The sequence below is a fragment of the Actinia tenebrosa genome, unplaced genomic scaffold (assembly GCF_029948245.1).
Source record: "Actinia tenebrosa isolate PJP-AT-01 unplaced genomic scaffold, QUT_ActTen_1.0 PGA_scaffold0__85_contigs__length_37466705, whole genome shotgun sequence".
Lineage (NCBI taxonomy): Eukaryota > Metazoa > Cnidaria > Anthozoa > Actiniaria > Actiniidae > Actinia > Actinia tenebrosa.
In genome coordinates, this window is record NW_028292569.1 from 1,904,395 (window position 1) to 1,922,095 (window position 17,701).

A 17,701-nucleotide genomic window follows, 5' to 3' on the forward strand; every position below is an offset into this window, starting at 1 on the left:
ACTGTGAGTGACCTAAAACCAGACATTATAACTTTTCAAGAAGTAACAACCGTTAGCTTAAAATTACTGAAGAGCCAAGAATGGTTTCCGTTGTATAAAATGGTACCCGATAAAATCCTTAAAAACCAAGGATACTTTGTAGTTATTCTCAGCAAATTTGAGGTTGTGAAATGGAGGAGTTTGCCTTTCAAGAATTCAAGAATGGGACGAAATCTTCTAATTGCAGAACTAAAAGCAAACATCCAGGCTTTAGAAGACGGGAATAATATTGCTGGGCATAAGTTATCTAATAGTAGAAAAGATAGTTATGTTTATTTACCATTGCAACGTCACACCTCGAAAGTATGGCGTTCACAACTAAAGAGCGCGAAGCCCAGCTCCAACAGTCTTTGCAAATATTGTCCGAGTACGATGATGTTTGTCTAATGGGTGATCTGAATCTTGAACTGAAAGTTGATGGCGAAGTTTATCTCCCAACGCCTTGGATTGACACTTGGTTGTCAATACCTGGAAATTCCCATTCAAATGGCTATACATGGGACCCTGCTATGAACTCCAATGCCCAAGTTAGTGAGCCAAATACCACGAAAGATCGCTTTGATAGAGTATTTTGCAAGCTTCTTAATTTTTCAGTTAAAAACATGAGCATTATTGGGACTGAACCACATGATGGAGTGCATCTAAGTGATCATTTTGGAGTATTCACTAATTTAACTCATAAAGAGAGAGCCATGACAGGTGGACCAAAAGTGGTTAAAGAAGCAAGGTTCATACGACCAAGAGGATGGGAAAAATATCTGAACATCTAAATATAGACTTTGCTCATCTGGGCCCAGTTGTACAAAGCCAGGTGATAAATTTATTGGATAAGAGAATCGACTTATCCCCTGGTTAAGGATTTTAATTGACCAGATAGTGCTATCCAGGTTTCGTACAACCGGGCCCTGGGCTACAGGGATCCCACTTCAGACAAAAGAGAAAGATAAAAATATAAACGTTAAGGTTAATATTATGAATTTATTATTGCATAGTGTGCACATAGACTTTTTTTGAGTTCATTATTACGGATTTCATTGAATTGTGGCACGCATTAAAAAATTTGTCTGCGAATTTGCCTACGTGACTCTGCCCACTTGGAGGTGTGAATTTGTCTACATTCCTTTCTTGTGAAATGCACATTGGACATCAGCAAACTTGGTCGTGTTTACAGTAGGGGAAGAGCATAACTAGTGATTTGATATCTCTCGTCATAGATGAGATTGTTGAAAGTGGTGGGGATATCATGATTCTTTCCTGGAAAATTTGCAGAAATTGCTCGAAAACTTCCCCCGCCTCCATACTCAACTTTGAACTCAAACCTTCTGCTCACCGCCATAATTTCGAATTGAACGTTCCACGGGAATAGCCAAGAAATGAATGCAGACAAAATCACCTCCAGCGTCTCGTAGGCAAATTCGCAGACGAATTCTTTAATGCGCGCCACACTTCAATGAAATCCGTAGTAAACACAATGGACCAAGAGGATGGGGAAAATATTTGAACATCTAAATATAGACTTTGCTAATCTGGGCCACAGGGATCCCACTTCAGACAAAAGAGAAAGATAAAAATATAAACTTTAAGGTTAATATTATAAATTTATTATTGTATAGTGTGCACATAGACTTTTTTTGAGTTCATTTAACACAATGAACCAAGAGGATGGGAAAAATATCTAAACATCTTTAGAAATATAGACTTTGGTCATCTGGGCCACAGGTATCTCACTTCATACAAAAGGGAAAGATAAAAATATCACCTTTAAGGTTGATATTTTAAATTATAATAAGTAAATGTGGTGACTTGGCTACACCTTGTGTTTTTAATCCTGATAAAACACTCGTTCTTGTTTATAAAACACCACTTAACACACTAAAGCAAAGACGTAGTGACATGAAACTTTTTTTATTTCTTATGAATATAATTGTGCACAGCATTTTTCATTGCATGACTACTATGCAATATATTATTTTAGGGGCTCAAACTTCTATGAAACATTAATGTAGTGAAAAATTCTAGAAAATCGTACTATAGTAACACAATATTTTGCATTGCGTCAGAATTTTGAAAATTAATGACTAGGTCTTTTAGTATTAGAATTGAAAATCACAATACCCAAAATACCTATGACTAGAGAGTAGAGAATAAAAGTGTGAAAAAAATCAGATACCAGTGAAAAACATTTGCTCACGGTCCAAATCTGTGATCTATGTGAATTAGTCAAAGTCTTCATGCCACTGTCAAAATTTACAAAATTCAGAATAAAGATCGTTTTAAGGCTATGTTCATAATGTATAGCAGAGTGGGGGGGGGGGGGGGGGGGGGGGGAGGGGGGAGATGAAAATTTGAAATGTCCAGAATAATTCTTAACACCCCCCTTAAAGTCATGCAAAGAAAAAAAAAAAAAAAAAAAGAAAAAAAAAAGATCCCCTTAAGCAAGGCTTGTAGTTTCTTCCAAAAAATGTGCACCCCCCATTTTTCCTACCAAAATTTTCCCAATCCCCCCTCAATTTCACCTGCCCCCCCTCTGCCATACATTATGAACGCAGCCTAATATTACTTGCCGGCTATGGTAGACCTCATAATCACTGTTTGAACAGTGAATATTGTCTCATAATCACTGGTTGTTTGACCAATCACAGCGAGCTAAACTCTATATTCAAGTCTAGAATTATACTAATTGGTAATATTATCAGAGTGATTTTACTTGGCCAATAATAATATAGTAAGCATATGATACATTTTTATTAATAAACACTAACTCCATCGTTTTACTTTGAATGTTAGTCACTTATTACTTTAAAATGCACACTATAAACCCATGTAACAGCATTAAAACTAAATTATTGTACTAAATTGCATAAAATTCATTTACCCCATTCACACCTAAAGGTGTTTAGTTAAACTATGTTTTCATTAGGAAAAAAAATTGAGAAACTGGAAACCTACAATATAATGAAACTTCGTAAAATATTATCAGAGCAAGACAAAGGATAGTTTACATGCATTATTTCACCAAATATTGTGCAGTGTTCGTAGATAGTTTTCCAAACTTGTTTAGTTAAACCACTTTAAAACATTTTAAAGCCTTGGTGTGAATGGGGTAATTGTTTTATATTGTTTAATAGTTTTATTCAGCTAATTAACATTACTTTTTCCATAGGTTTACCTTGTGCATTCTTATTTCACACTTTTATTTTTTAAACTCTAACTAAACTTAATTATCATTAGCATTGCAAATAGAAAATATAACAAGGTTTTATCTATAAAACAAATAAAACTTATAGCCCTATACAGAAGAAAAAATAGATAAAATTATGGTGCACAAAATCAGGGCAAAAATAAAATAACAATTGTTAATAACCAATAATTAATTAATTGTTAATAACCAATAATTAATTAATTGTTAATAACCAATAATTAATTAATTGTTAATAACCAATAATCAATTGTTAATAATTAATAGCGCAGCACACTGATTCTAAAAATAGCTTAAAGATTCGGACAAACATTGCATTCTGTTTAACCGCTACAAGGACTATACAAACTGATTTTATTATTTTTACTTAAAGTTACAATAATAACCCACGTAAACTAAGATGAACTGCGATCGGCTGTGAAAATTATCTGCTGAAAGTAAACTTGTAAATTTGTTTGTCTGAATTTCGCCTTTGTCTTCGTTTTTATGACGTCACGGTTGCGCTGCACTATTAATATACTGCAATATAGTTCAATGAACTACGTCTACTTCCAATGTCTGACCAAAGTTGCCATTTTCAAAGCCAGATGTCTTTTAGGGCAGGCCTCTTTACCAGCTACTATTATTGTTGAAGTGCGACCAGCGAAGTTTGATGTCTAGTTTGCCGACTAGCATTTTGACATCTATCAATCAAAGGATGCAATAAAAACAATATTTTGAGGGAGATTTTAGACTGAATTAAAGATTTTAGGCCCCCGTCCACACTATGCCGGATAAATTTGAATCCAAATTTTTATTTATTCGATTAGGCCTACCATCCACACTAGTCTGGGCGAATCCGGAACAACTCTTCACCGAAAAAGAATTTTTTGAATACGGTCTGAACAAGATTAACAGTTGCTAAAATGCTAGTTGGCGAACAAAACATCAAAGGAGCAGGTCACTTTTCAGTGATAATGGTAGTCTGATGATGTGGTTGTATTAATTAATTTTAGCTCTGAAAGTTCTGTCCAAACATTTCTCCATTTCATGGTCAAGGAAAAAGTCTGGGTTGCACTCGAATTGAAGGGGATTGTGGGATTGTTACAGGTGACATGTTTCCAAGGAACCATTTCCAAGATGGTATCTATTCCATCCCCTAAAACCATCCCACAATGCACTGCAAATTTCAGTTCAACCATTTTTTCCCCTTAACTTTGGAATGGCTAATAGCGTGACGTATATCTATTAGTTAACTATATACTACCTCTCTTTTTATAAACAATGTAGTATTGTGTAGTTCCTAAAATTATCCATACCCCTCACGGAGGCACCCCCTCCCCCTCCCCCTGGAAATTTCAATTTTCTATTCCATACAAACTCTGTAATAAGCCTGAAGCAAGATGCATTTTACCCCCGACTCTATACCATAATAGTTTTTAAAATTCTTTCATATTAAAATTTTTGACATCCTTAGAGAATACAGGAACAATAGTCATAATTAAAGAACAAAAGCAGTGTGAAAAGGATTATGGTCTAGAGACGGGGGTAAAACATCATCTCGCTTCAGGCTTATTTTTGTTCTTTCTCTGACCCCCCTACCCTTTGGAAATTCCAAATTCCTCTGTGGGGTAGGTATGAACAATTTCTGGAACTACACATTATTCTATAATAATTCAAGGCCTCCTTCTTAGATCAATGTTGGAACATCTTGGATGGCACGATATTCTTGTCCTTCGACTGCTGAGTCCAGCCGTTCTTGAATATTAGAAAACCTGTCACGACCAGTGTAATCTGGAGCACCATTCTCCCAAGCAGTGCGCTGATCAGCTTCCACAATGACCGGCAGGTTTGAATCATGCTGAAGATGTAGCAGTGCAATTTCGTCAGTGACTTGGTGAATGTCTATATTCTGTGAATGACGAATGGATTGAAAAAGTATGATGAAAGAGGAAATAGGATGTATGATAATGTTTTAAAAAGAATTAGGTTACCTTTAACACATTATATCTATAATTACTTTTTACTGTTAACGAGACTAATAAAAATATTATACACTTATTTCAAAAGGATTTTGCATTTCTATATCTACCAATTTTACTTTAAACATGCATGAGTTCACTTAGTATTCAATAGAATTTATATATAGTTGTTATTAACTACAAATTTCTATTTTAAATTAATTTCTGTTTGCTTTAGTTATGATACTAGAACCTTCCTCAGCATATGATGGAATAAAAGTGCTGACACACGGTGCAACATTGCACGCAACAGGACTGTTGCAGCGTGAGTCTACCCCAAACTTGTTGCACGCAACAAATCTGAAGTCGAATCGTGTTCTACTATAGCAACATTGCGCGCAACAAATTTCATCATATGAACATGGCTGCAACATTACCTGCAACATTTTGAAATTTCCAACCAACCAGCTTGCAGCAAATTTATGATTGCTGACCAAATATCTTAATTTTGTTGCAATGTGTGTCAATCCGATTCAAATTTGTTGCTTGCAATGTTGCGTGCCATGTTGCACCGTGTGTCAGCACCTTAACAGGCTATTCATGCATTGTGATTGGCTGTGTGAACATAAAATATGATGAAATAACAGGCTATTCTTTTTTTCTGGCCTGGTATCCAAAGAGTCATGCATTGTGATTGGCTGTGTGATCAAACAGCATTTTCTATCATTGCCCACTGTCATCCTAGTGCATGCATGGGAAAACAGATTCACTTGTTAAAAAAAAGGAAAAAAAATTTGCAAGAGTAGAGTTTAAGTAAATGAAAAAATAAATAAATAAATAAAATAAAATAAATAAATAAATAAATAACAGGCCTAAAGGTGTTTGAATACTTAATTTAAAGACACAATCTTTCCCTATATAATAAGCCTGAAGCGAGATGACGTTTTACCCCTGACTCTATATAATAATAGTTTTTAAAATTCTTTCATATTCAAATTTTTGATTCCTTAGAGAATACAGGAACCATAGTCATAATTAAAGAACAAAAAGCAGTGGGAAAAAGATTATGGTCTAGAGATGTCTATTCTATCCTAATCTCCTGGCCGGTAAATGACATACATATTTATTAATGGAAGGTTACAATATCATAACCGAGACATCCAGGAATTAAACCTCGGGTAAGCCTAGGAAATACCAAAACAGTGGTGAACAGGAGTGCAGGAACAATCGAATCTAGTCTAATTTAGAGGACATTAGAAATCATTCAGTTTTCAAGGAGGAAAAAGACTATTTTTGTGCCTCCTGTCATGGCTGCCATCATGTGATGGTGCAAAGTCCCCATTAGGTATATTAAAGATATGCCATCTTATATTATACCCAAGGTAATTGTTACTGGCCGAATTTCTTCACAGTTATTCAGGCATGGCGAAACATTTTTTTAAAGTTGGGGGGCTAGAGTCCTCCCCTCCCCTTCCTGTTTTAAGGTGAACATTTATTCTTATTCCTAGACAAAATAAAAATGTAGTCTTCGTAAAAAATCGGGAGGGGGACTAAAGCCCCCTTCCCCCCAGTCCCCTGTCTCCGCTGTCCCTGTTACTATAGACATGTTTCGAATAACAGGGTTCGTGCCGAGGTAACCACTTAAAATTCAAGGACTATTCAAGAAGTATACAAGGACCCAAAAAGGAATTTTCATGGAGTACTGTAGTATGTTCTGCTAACTATGCCAAGGTTTTGCATGGTGGTTGCACATGGCCGACTTTCAGATGTTCCAATCTTTCTGACTAGTTTCAGAACCATGCAAGTAATGATCAAAACTAAAATTCAATGAGTTTCGCTAAAATCGTAAAATTCAAGAGCTTTTCAATTGCCCTCGTGAATTAAATTCAAGGAGATTTCAAGGAGTTTAAGGGTAGCACAAACCCTGGAATAAGTAATATAAATAGACCTCTCTGATCGCAAATTCTAAATTGCTTGGCTGTTATTAAGCAGTGCATTATTCTAGTGCTTTTAGATTAATCAATGTCATTTAACAAAGGATGGCAATGGTTAAGAATTAGATAGTAAAAAAAATAAAGGATTGGATGAATTACTACATTTTCACCTGGATTAGAAGATCATGAAAATATATACTAGTTCTTTCTGAATTCAACTTTTTGGTACTAGCGGTCACATGGTATGAATGATGTTGGATCATGTTACAGTCACAAAAACGTTCAGACATTCTAGGACTTCCATTCAAATTCACTGACTTAAAAAAAAATGAGATCGATTTTGTTAGTTAGTTCTCCTATTAGCAGTAAGAGAAGCCTCAATCAAGTTAGAAAAAAATGATATTTGGCTTGTTTTTAGAGAACTAGCTAAACAAACCGGACAAGTAAATAATTTGTTTAAAGTAGGTACATTCGAACGGAATTCTGAGAACAATGCCCAAAATTCTTGAAGACTGTAACACAATCCAACATGATTCATCCTATGTTTGCTAGCACCAAAAAGGTGGATACTAGTACATATATGGGGAATGACTGATTACTGGTAATGGAAATTCAGTCATTACAAAATCCCAACTCCTCCCTACTTATCCTCTAGAAATGTTTTTCCATTTTTTTTGTTTATGGTGTGCAGTTGAACATGAGCAGACACATGAATATAGACACAACACAAACAAAGACCCTTAATCATTATAGACCCCTCTAGAGGTATATAGGTTTATAGACCCCTAGGTATATAGGTTTATAGGCCCCTTGCATGAGACGTCAAAGCAGCTTAATTTGGAAGACAAAACAAAAGGATTTCCTGAGAATTGGGAAACCTATTATAAATAAATATGTTCTCCAAATTGAGCTGCATTCCGCTGTATTCCAAGGGGTCTATTAATGACCCCCTATAGGGAGGTAAAAGAGTTCAGGCCCTCTGTTTCCAACCTATCGGCAATAATCATAAATTTCATAATATTCATGTTAATTTGTAGTCTTGTATGCAGCCGCTATTAGTGCCGTCACGCAACGCTCCCTAAGGGGAGTAAGCATTGTGTGACGACACTAATAGCGGCTGCGTAGGAGACCAGTTAATTTGTAGCAATTATCAAAATATGTCTCAATATTTCTTAAAGAATCTTAGTCAGCCACAATGCCCTGCACACCTATTTAATTGTTTACAATGATTAATTGATTGACTGATTGAGGGAAAGGTCAATGCTTGGCCTGCATAGTTTGTGTTGTGGATGCACATGCAGATAGTGGGGAGAGTATGATGGTAATTAAGAGTTGCAAAAAGCCGGAGTCAATTAATGCATTCCCAATTAATAAGTTCCCTTCCTTCCACTCTACAGCAAGGAGGGTGAAATTTTCAAAGAGATTCTCTTTCGTGACATCAAGTCTTGATGCTTGATTGCCCAACAGATAGCCATTGCAACTTTGAAATCTACCTTAGCTTTGTTGCCAAAATTTACAAAATCTCACGAAAAGCTGTAAGTGAGTTTATTATACAACTCATCATGATGGCTGTAAAACATCTAGTAGAAATAACCAAGGGCAGATCCAGGAGGGGGCAAAGGGGGGCTGAAGCCAAGCCCCCCCCCCCCCCCTCAGCAGAAAAAAACATGGTTTTTTATATTGTTTTCTGTTGTGTTGAAACTCAATTAGCCCCCCCCCCCCTCTAAAATTTTGGTTGGATCCGCCCTTGATAACAAGATTGATATTGGATTCCCAAATGTTCCCTAAAAAATAACCATTTCGCCTCTATGGTAGGGAAGATGGCGCATTGCACGTTTCCAGCATGCAGTACATTGTGGTTGATTAGGATTCTTTAACAAAATATAACTACATGATAAAAGAATGCCTACGTCATCAGAAAAGTAGTACGAATCATAATTTGCTTCCTCAGAAATCTCAGGTTCTTGTTCTTCCGTTCGCGAAGGTTCCTCAGGGATTGGACCTTGGTCCGGGTTGTCAGTATGAGGAGATACTGGATGGTGGTTATCTTGGGTGGGTTCTGAGTACTCAGTGTTAGGTTGGACGGGCTCAGGTGTCCAATGAAACTGGTTAGGTTCTGGTATGTATGGTGTGGAGTGGTTGATTTCTTGGTCAGGACTGGAAGAGTCTGGCTCAAGATTTGAATGGTTGGTGGGGTGCTCATGTGGAAGCTCGTCACTGCATTGCTATAGCAACAACCAGAAACACTTGGTGACTTTTACTGCTCAGCTTTTAGCTTGTCAATTTAGTGCTTACCTCATAGACGTATGCATAAGATAAGTTTATAGCTATACAAAGCAAGTAGGTATGGTTATCAGAGGGAAGATTACCAAGAGCGGCTGTATTGCCAAAGCATTACCACTTAAAGTTTATCATTTAAAGTGCACTCGACACCAGAATCAAGTTATTCTTGTTGCGCATGCTTGATGAAGTTTCAGAGACTCTGGGAAACATGTGCAAGCAGTAGCCAAAAATGTGTCAGAACTTAAGCTAGTGTGTGCGCACCTCCCTAAATCTATGTTTTCTTCCTTGACAGAAAAAATTGCCATTTTAATAATTGTTATATGAAACAAAAAAAAAAAACTCTTATAGCTGCACTGCCGTTGTATCAACATTGTTATCCTTTTTTGCAAGGGTTATTATTGCTAGTGCTGAAATACACTTATCAGTCACCGCTATTGAAATTCTATGGTTTGCCAGAGTCTTTGGCATTTTGCCAAGCATGTGTAGTAAGAATGACAAGCTCTGGGGTTGAGATTTTTTTTAGGAACATGTATGTGACAAAGAAAGTATTAAGCATTTTTTAACTCCTTGCGATCAAACAAGAAAAAGAATTAGCTAAAGTAACATCAGTTAATGATCTTATGCTCAATGAAGAACTAATAAAATGATAGCTACCACCGAACCAAAAGACACCTCAGAATAAATAAAGACTAGTATAGATATGTTTAAGAAGAATAGGAAAGTATACGTCAAGTATATTTCTTATACCCTGTAGATTAATTATTCTTATTATTTAACTTAACACCTTATATTAATATATATATATTTTTAACTATTACAATTATTTCAGTTTTTCAACTGAAAATTTATATTAATTCCTGGGTTTGATCTCAACAAATGATAATAAAATAATTGACACTTTGGCTTAATGCCAAGCTTCATAGCTTATGATGGCTATGACTAGCAAATCTGACAAGTCAATGTTTTATTATCTTTTTTATATGAAAAACTAAATCTATATGAAATACTGTATGTCTCATTAGATTCTGATTTATAGTTATTTAATTAATTATTACGACAATGATATGTTTAACTTTAACGATTAGACCTTAAAGCCCAATATTGGTCTTTGAGTCAATAGCCCATAGGCGAATGGGCTATTGACTAGTTGACCATGCATGGCAGTGAGAGGTCTAATTGTTTAGTCTAAACCAACTAATCTGTCAAATAAATAGATGCAAATAATTCTGAAATTAGATTGAAAACACGATTTAGCTGCAATAGTTTTCAAAATTAGCACTCTTTTCGCTACTAGTGTTTATCATTGATACCACTAAAAGTTATTAGCTGCTCATCCAATCACAGCGCAGGATTGTGATAAACCATTTATTTGGAGTTGGTTTAGACTATAAGTTATTCCAAAGTCGTTTTCTAGTAAAAATCTTATATTGTTCATTACCCCAGTGATAAAGAAGAGCTAGTATCCCCACAAGCAGATTGATTAAGAATCATTATCCAATCTTTTCATGCAATTAGAGCATGCATTATATTGACACACAACTAAAATTAAATTTAGAAAAATCTTTTTTGTTTAATCATTAAGATTTATTTATTAATCAAAATTATTAATGAATAAAGTATATTGCAGAAAAAGCCGATGACCAGAAAGATTTGAGCAACAAGAAAGATTTAGAACAATGTACAAAAGCAAGTCAGGGTACATGAACTCTAAATCTACAAAAAGAGATAAAACGAATTCGAAGGTACACTGAAATGATGGCACAATTGAGTGACATGCATTGGAGTACGGTACATAAAAAACATTTTACCAAAATTACACTGCAGTATAATTATTTAAAAGACAGATACAAGTATGTCTTATGAATAACCAATGTACAAGAAGAGATAAATGAATTCGAAGGTACACTGAAATGACAGCATAATTAAGTGACATGCATTGGAGTACGGTACATAAAAAACAGTTAACCAAAATAACACTGCAATGTAATTATTTAAAAGACAGATAAAAGTACGTCTTAAGAATAACCAGAAATGTTGCCCCCTGCTATTGTCCCAGAAATCTCAAACCAAAAATGATCCAACAAAGCAAAGTGACAAAACGACAATATGGTAGCCATCTTGGACCACAAGGCATCATGGGTCTTTCAGGGGGCAAAACAAAACAAATAGACTTCCTCGGCTCGGACGTAATGTTGTCCCATTTTCAGACCATGTGTCATTCCCTAGAGTATCATTTCTTTGTTTAACAGTTGTGCTCGGTTGCACATGAGAAGACACATGAGTATGGATACAGCTCAAACAAAGAATCTAATTCTCAAGGGAATGACATGATCTGTAAAGCCAAGGAGGTTGATTGGCTGATAATATGTAGAGTTTCGTGTGTTTGTCTTTCTTTCATGGGTAATGGTGACCATACAAAAATTAATATATAATCAAGTTCACATTAGCTCTCCTCCTGGATGCCCCATAATGCCTTGCGATTTAAGATGGCCTTAGCACTGTCGAAGTAATCTATTGGTTGGCACGCCATAATTACAATGTAGATCTTACAACTGCCAATCAGAAACCCTGATTAAGGGAGGAATAAATATTTTTTGGAATACATGATAATGTATCTAGACCGTTTACTCAAAGTTGCATGCGCATCAAACCTGATGGGCCACAAAATGAAAAACGCAAATGCAGTATTATTGAGAAGCCAGTTTTATATTTCAAGATCAGAATAATCAATTTCATGATTTCTTATCCAAAAGATTTATAGCAATGCATGATAATATTCATTATAATGCTCATGTTCTTATCGTGGCCCATCAAGTTCCTTAGATTTGGATGCCCAGGCATCATTGAGAAAACGGTCTATTAAGAAGAAGTTCAGCAAGTGCTTACCCTCATTCCTGGCAACACATACGTCACGTAGATGTCCCACCATAACTGAAGGTATGTGTTCTCATGAGGTAACCCCCCTGCAGTGTCTGGCATGTATACTGTACCCGTCTCGCTGGAGTAGTTGCACTGCCAAGGTTTAACAGGGCCAATGAAATGAACTATCTTTACATCCCGTCCAAATCTGTGATGAAATATCAAAACTACGTCAAAAAAAAAAAAAACACAAAACATAATTTGGTAAGGTAACTAAAATTACACAGAGTAATTTTCATCTAGGCCTTTGATTCGTTGAAGTTGATTTTTGCGGAGGGAAGAAAACCGGTGAACCCACAGAAAAACCCTTGAAGCACAGGAGAGGCCCAACAAACTCTACTCGCATATGATGCGTCCGATGGTCAAACCTAGTTAGAATGGTGAGAGGCAAGCTATGACACTCATGCTTCCCGACAACAACAAAAACAAAAAAAAACAAACAAACAAACAGTGGGTGAGAATCTAATAAATAAGGGCTTTTATATCATTTTTTAAATTCCAGGATAGTAGGTTTAGTGGGATAGGTAAGAAAACGAGTAAATAAGAGGATTGTGGGTTTTTTTTTGAGTGAGTAACTTTCCCAAGACTGATTGTCAAAATCTAAAACTACATTAGCTTTTCAACTTGGGGAACTTGAATTTTTAAAAAATCTATTACCAATTTCTTACTTACTGTTGTGTTCAGTACTTACTGTCTGAAAGCTGGTGTATATGTGTAGCTGGCATTGGAGCTCATGTTGTAAATAAAGGATAAATGAGTTGAAATGTCACTTGTTGCCCAGTTGCTAAAGAATGAGTTTAATAATCCTTGGTCCCCACCTGGCAAAGACACAGATGGATAATAATTATTTTACATCTACTTTACAGAACTATAAGTCAATATGAAATAATCAATTTAAATAAATTTAAAAAATGGTTAAAAAAAAAAAAAAAAAATTAAATAATAAATCTTGCATTCTGATTGGTTGGAAGCGTGTGCTTTGTATGTCTGTGTGCTTTATAACTGCACACAGTAGTGCGATTTTCAGTTTCTGTAATTAGCCAGGAGTTTTATATGATGCATGCGCAAAAAGCTGAACTTGATTTCTTTTGGGTTTATAAAATCACATTAAATTATATTGTGTAGTTCCAGAAATCATCCATACCCACCCCACAGAGGAATTTGGAATTTCCGAAGAGTAGGGGGGGTCAGAGAAAGAACAAAAATAAGCCTGAAGCGAGATGACGTTTTACCCCCGTCTCTAGACCATAATCCTTTTCACACTGCTTTTGTTCTTTAATTATGACTATTGTTCCTGTATTCTCTAAGGATGTCAAAAATTTTAATATGAAAGAATTTTAAAAACTATTATGGTATAGAGTCGGGGGTAAAACGTCATCTCGCTTCAGGCTTATTATATAGGGGAAAATTGTGTCTTTAAATTAATTTCTGGGGGGTAGGGGGGGGTGTCTTAAAAATTCCTCCGTGAGGGGGGTATGGATAATTTTTGGGACTACACATTATTACATTACATTATTCTTATTTAATAAATATTAATTATTGTAACCTACCATCAAAGCTACCATGGTCTATAGCATGTTGCAGCAGTGCTTCATATGTTGCTCTAGACGGTTCAAACACAAACATTCCTGAGTTAAAACAATCTGGCCATCCAATGTCTGTAACAGCTGACAGTTCTTGTCGATCAAAGAGTTCATCGCAATTCTGTAGGACAAGCATATCGGCATCAAGGAAGACACACTTGGAATACTGCGTTAGATTCCAGCAACGGATCTTTGTGAAGGTGATTCCTAGTTCTGGTCGGGTTAAAAGAGCTAAGTTGGCGTCATCTCTACTATCAAGAGGGTCCACTGTAACCAAGTGATCCCATACTCTACTCAGCTGCTCTCTGAGAGGAAAAAAAACAATATGAAATGGAATAGAGCTAAATTAAATAGTATGTGAATCATACTGCATCAAGTAGCTTGGATTGAAAAATGGTTTTTGCATTACCAACAAGAATTACATGTACCTGTATATAGCTATATAATTAATAGGTAATGGGATTTCACGCTCCCCAATCAAGGAATAATTAGACTCGAAAAAATTCCTCTGACTGCCAAATTGGACTCTGCCTACGGCCTCATTCAATTTTGTCAGTCCTCGGAATTTTCCTCGTCCAATTATTTCTTAATTGGACAGCATGGAGTCCTATTACATATACTAATACTAATAATACTAATACTAATACTACTACTAATAATAATAATAATAAATGCATGATATGCTTTTAACACGTGGTTTTTGATTTTTGAGAGCTTCATTTAATCCTTATATGCATGTCATGCATGTCTAATGCTATTTTGTGAAGTAAAGGTCATTTTCAGCAAAGCATAAACATGTTAAACCACATGTTTCATTTTCCTTGCAGCTTTCAGCTCAGTTCCTAATTAATTAGACAGTAAAACCTTTTGCTTCTTAACTATAAATCCATGGGCTGGCTATTCTTCTTTGAATAGACTCAAGTCCTTTTAAGTGAACTTACTGAACTTTCATTAGAAATGCATTGCATCTCGAATAATAAAGTAAAACTCTTTGCTTTTTAATGTAGTTCTAGAAATTATCCATACCCACCCCATCGCGCCATACCCATAACCGTAAATTGCGCTATTACATTTAATTGCACGCTGCATTTATTTGAGGGTGGTACCTATTTAAAGAATGTGTTTACCATACATATTGTGTAACCAATGATGCTCCATTCTAATACAAAGTAAATACAAAAATTTCAAAAATGCAAAATACCAATGTTTTTTTTTGTATGAATAGAAATTGTGTCTAATCAGTGGTTGGTTTAATAATAATAATAATAATAATAATAATAATAATAATAATAATAATAATAATAATAATATCTTTACAGTGTATTTACCCTGATTTAAAAAACTGATCAGCTGGACACGATAGAACAGCTGGTATGAACTGGTGATCAGCAATATAAAATCTATAAAAATCTAAATAAAATCTATACTAAAATATTTGATTGAGAATCTTAAAGTATAAATACAAGAAAAGAGAAAATTAAATATAATATATATATATATATATACACAGAAACACGAAAACCCAGCGTCCACAAAACATATATTCATATATATCGATCACATTACACATGTTGGGACATATATGTACATGCCTTCTATACAAGTACTGTGTTAAACAGACATGCTGGGAGAGAAAGGACATATATGCTTTCTCAATGACATTTAACCTGTATCATTGACAGATCACAGTGAAGAAATTATGAAATTATGAATAATTAATGAGAAAAAACATAACAAGACATCAGTCTTCCAGGATAACAAATTTAATATTGGATATAAAAAATGTCCTTATTTTTATTGAACTTTAACATCTATATCTCGTCAAACTTACTCCAATCTCAAAAAAAGTAGTATAAGCATTTGCGCTCGCCTCCGAATAACTATTGCAAATGCTCATGAAGATCAACAGCTCCTACTGCTTACAGCTGTTTCAAATAACATATATTGTCGGTTGGAGATCTGAAATCTGAGACGAAGTAACACTCTGCAAAACGTAAAAATTGAATATATTATATATAAAATGTAATATTTAACGATGTAGTTTTGTTTTACATTGGAATATGAAGATAACCTTAAAAAAAAAAAATCAAAAGAACAAAAAATCTGTTTAGTCTCATATCGCCTATTTCATATCTCCAACCGACAATGTTTCTTGAAATAGGCCTATATTACATGTAAATGAGACATGAGCTGCATGGTGCTGCCTTACTTCATTTCCTTAATTCTTGTGTACTGTATGAAGTGAAAGTGAATAAGATTATTAAATTTTGGCTGGAAAATTATTTTCCTACTGCAAACAAGGACTTATATAGGATCTTAATCTTTTAAGTTAGCATTCTTAACTAGTTACTGTGTTCCCGCCTAAATAACGACCCTCTCAGAAACTGTTGACTCGTGCGTCTAGGGTATCTTGCATGACAGGTAGGGGGGTACAACAAAACCGAACAAAAAAACAAAAAAAACAAATGACAAAACACACCAATAAAACAACAAGGTAAAATTTATCAAAATTATGAAGAAAGGAGAAAACGTCAGCCAAAAATTAAAAATAATTTCAGAATAAAGCAATTGGATTTGGGCCACCAGTTTTGAAAAAGTAATCTATAATGAAGGGTCATGATGACTTGACATGGGACACCAGTTCACACGAATCTTAGAATTTGAATAAGTCTAGTGAGATCGAGCCCTGATTACAAATATACTTAAGCATTTCAAGCAGTTTGCCCTCATTTCGCAATTAAATTTGAAGGGTTACGATTTGAACAATGAAAATCAACGGTAAAATATAAGGATTTTCTGAAACACAAGCAAATAAGCAAGCAATTCCTAAATAACCCAGCTCTCAATCCCAAATGATAAAATTAAATAAAATACTAAGTTATAAAAAATATTATAGTAAGTGGAATTTCGTTTTCATAATAAGAAGCGATATAAGAAGCCTCTACCTTTTCCGTTTTAAAATCTTAAGTTCTAAATATTCTAGTATTTTATAAACATTTTCTTTGCCACGTATTTCTTTGCCATCTTTTTAAACACAAAAGTACAATTCATTAGCGAATATAGCAGTTGATGAAGCAATATATCGTCGAGATCTGGACAAAGGATGTACTATTTTCAATACAGATAGGCGATAGATGTATAATAGAATTGGCTTGTATAAATACCTCATGGGATCGGTGACTTGATTCGTGACAAGAAGAGCTAGTTTTCTAGTTGTATTTACGCGACGAAGAGAGTAGCCCAGAACAAGTGCTCCATTGGCGTAGCTGTTATTCGTCACTAAGCTCACAAATGCTTCATTTTCGGCTCTATTCTCCCCCATTTTTCCTTAATGCTACCAAAAGAGTAAAACTAAGCTGAGGGGAAGGTAAAAGAGCTGGACAAAAGCTGTGGGAAGACCACAGACTTGTACCTAATGTCGAAACCGCCTTCTTTCGATTTGCAGAGTCCGAGCTGAATGTTCGCGCCTCGTGCAACGATAACTACTACCACCCCCATGGGGAATTAATGGTACTTATCGTAAAATTTGATACGTACTTACTGGTAATATTTCCTTGTGTGATTTCCTTGATATTTCCATTTCCGGTATTGCCAATCTTCTTTTAATTTTTCTATTAACCCTTTCTTTTTTTTTAGTATTCCCTTTTTTTTCCTTTTTAAAATTTCCTTTTTTAGCATAAATATTCATATAACGATCATTGATTTTTAGCTTATTTCATAAGACTACCATTATCTTCTTAATTACACTTTAAACATTGAGCTTCAAATAGCCTATCTTTTTTTGTTAAATATTGAAAATTATAC

The 17,701-nt window shown here is 35.0% G+C and overlaps 2 protein-coding genes across 3 annotated transcripts; one reads left to right on the forward strand and one right to left on the reverse strand.

Annotated features, from left to right (window-relative positions):
* The first annotated feature begins 216 nt into the window (after positions 1–216).
* LOC116291883 (tyrosyl-DNA phosphodiesterase 2) lies at positions 217–1,654 on the forward strand. The gene has a single exon (XM_089025749.1). It carries the CDS (start codon positions 345–347, stop codon positions 807–809), a length of 465 nt encoding a protein of 154 aa, XP_088881875.1. The 5' UTR covers positions 217–344; the 3' UTR covers positions 810–1,654.
* A 780-nt stretch (positions 1,655–2,434) lies between these two features.
* On the reverse strand, positions 2,435–17,357 carry LOC116291870 (glycogenin-1). 2 transcript variants are annotated; one of them, XM_031699098.2, is made up of 6 exons: positions 17,062–17,357; positions 13,865–14,202; positions 13,006–13,132; positions 12,282–12,462; positions 9,023–9,337; positions 2,435–5,129 (listed from the first exon to the last, which is right to left on the reverse strand). In XM_031699098.2, exons 1-6 carry the CDS (start codon positions 17,217–17,219, stop codon positions 4,908–4,910), a joined length of 1,341 nt encoding a protein of 446 aa, XP_031554958.1. In that variant the 5' UTR covers positions 17,220–17,357; the 3' UTR covers positions 2,435–4,907. The 2 variants fall into 2 exon arrangements, with proteins under 2 accessions (XP_031554958.1, XP_031554966.1); XM_031699106.2 differs by lacking the exon at positions 9,023–9,337.
* Positions 17,358–17,701: the final 344 nt, after the last annotated feature.

Coding starts and splice junctions, on each gene's coding strand:
- LOC116291883 (XM_089025749.1), top strand. CDS start 345: ATGGCGTTCACAACTAAAGAGCGCGAAGCCCAGCTCCAACAGTCTTTG.
- LOC116291870 (XM_031699098.2), bottom strand. CDS start 17,219: ATGGGGGAGAATAGAGCCGAAAATGAAGCATTTGTGAGCTTAGTGACG. Junction 13,133..13,864: donor AGACCATGGTAGCTTTGATG/GTAGGTTACAAT, acceptor TGTCTTTGCCAG/GTGGGGACCAAGGATTATTA. Junction 5,130..9,022: donor CGTACTACTTTTCTGATGAC/GTAGGCATTCTT, acceptor CGTCATTCACAG/AATATAGACATTCACCAAGT.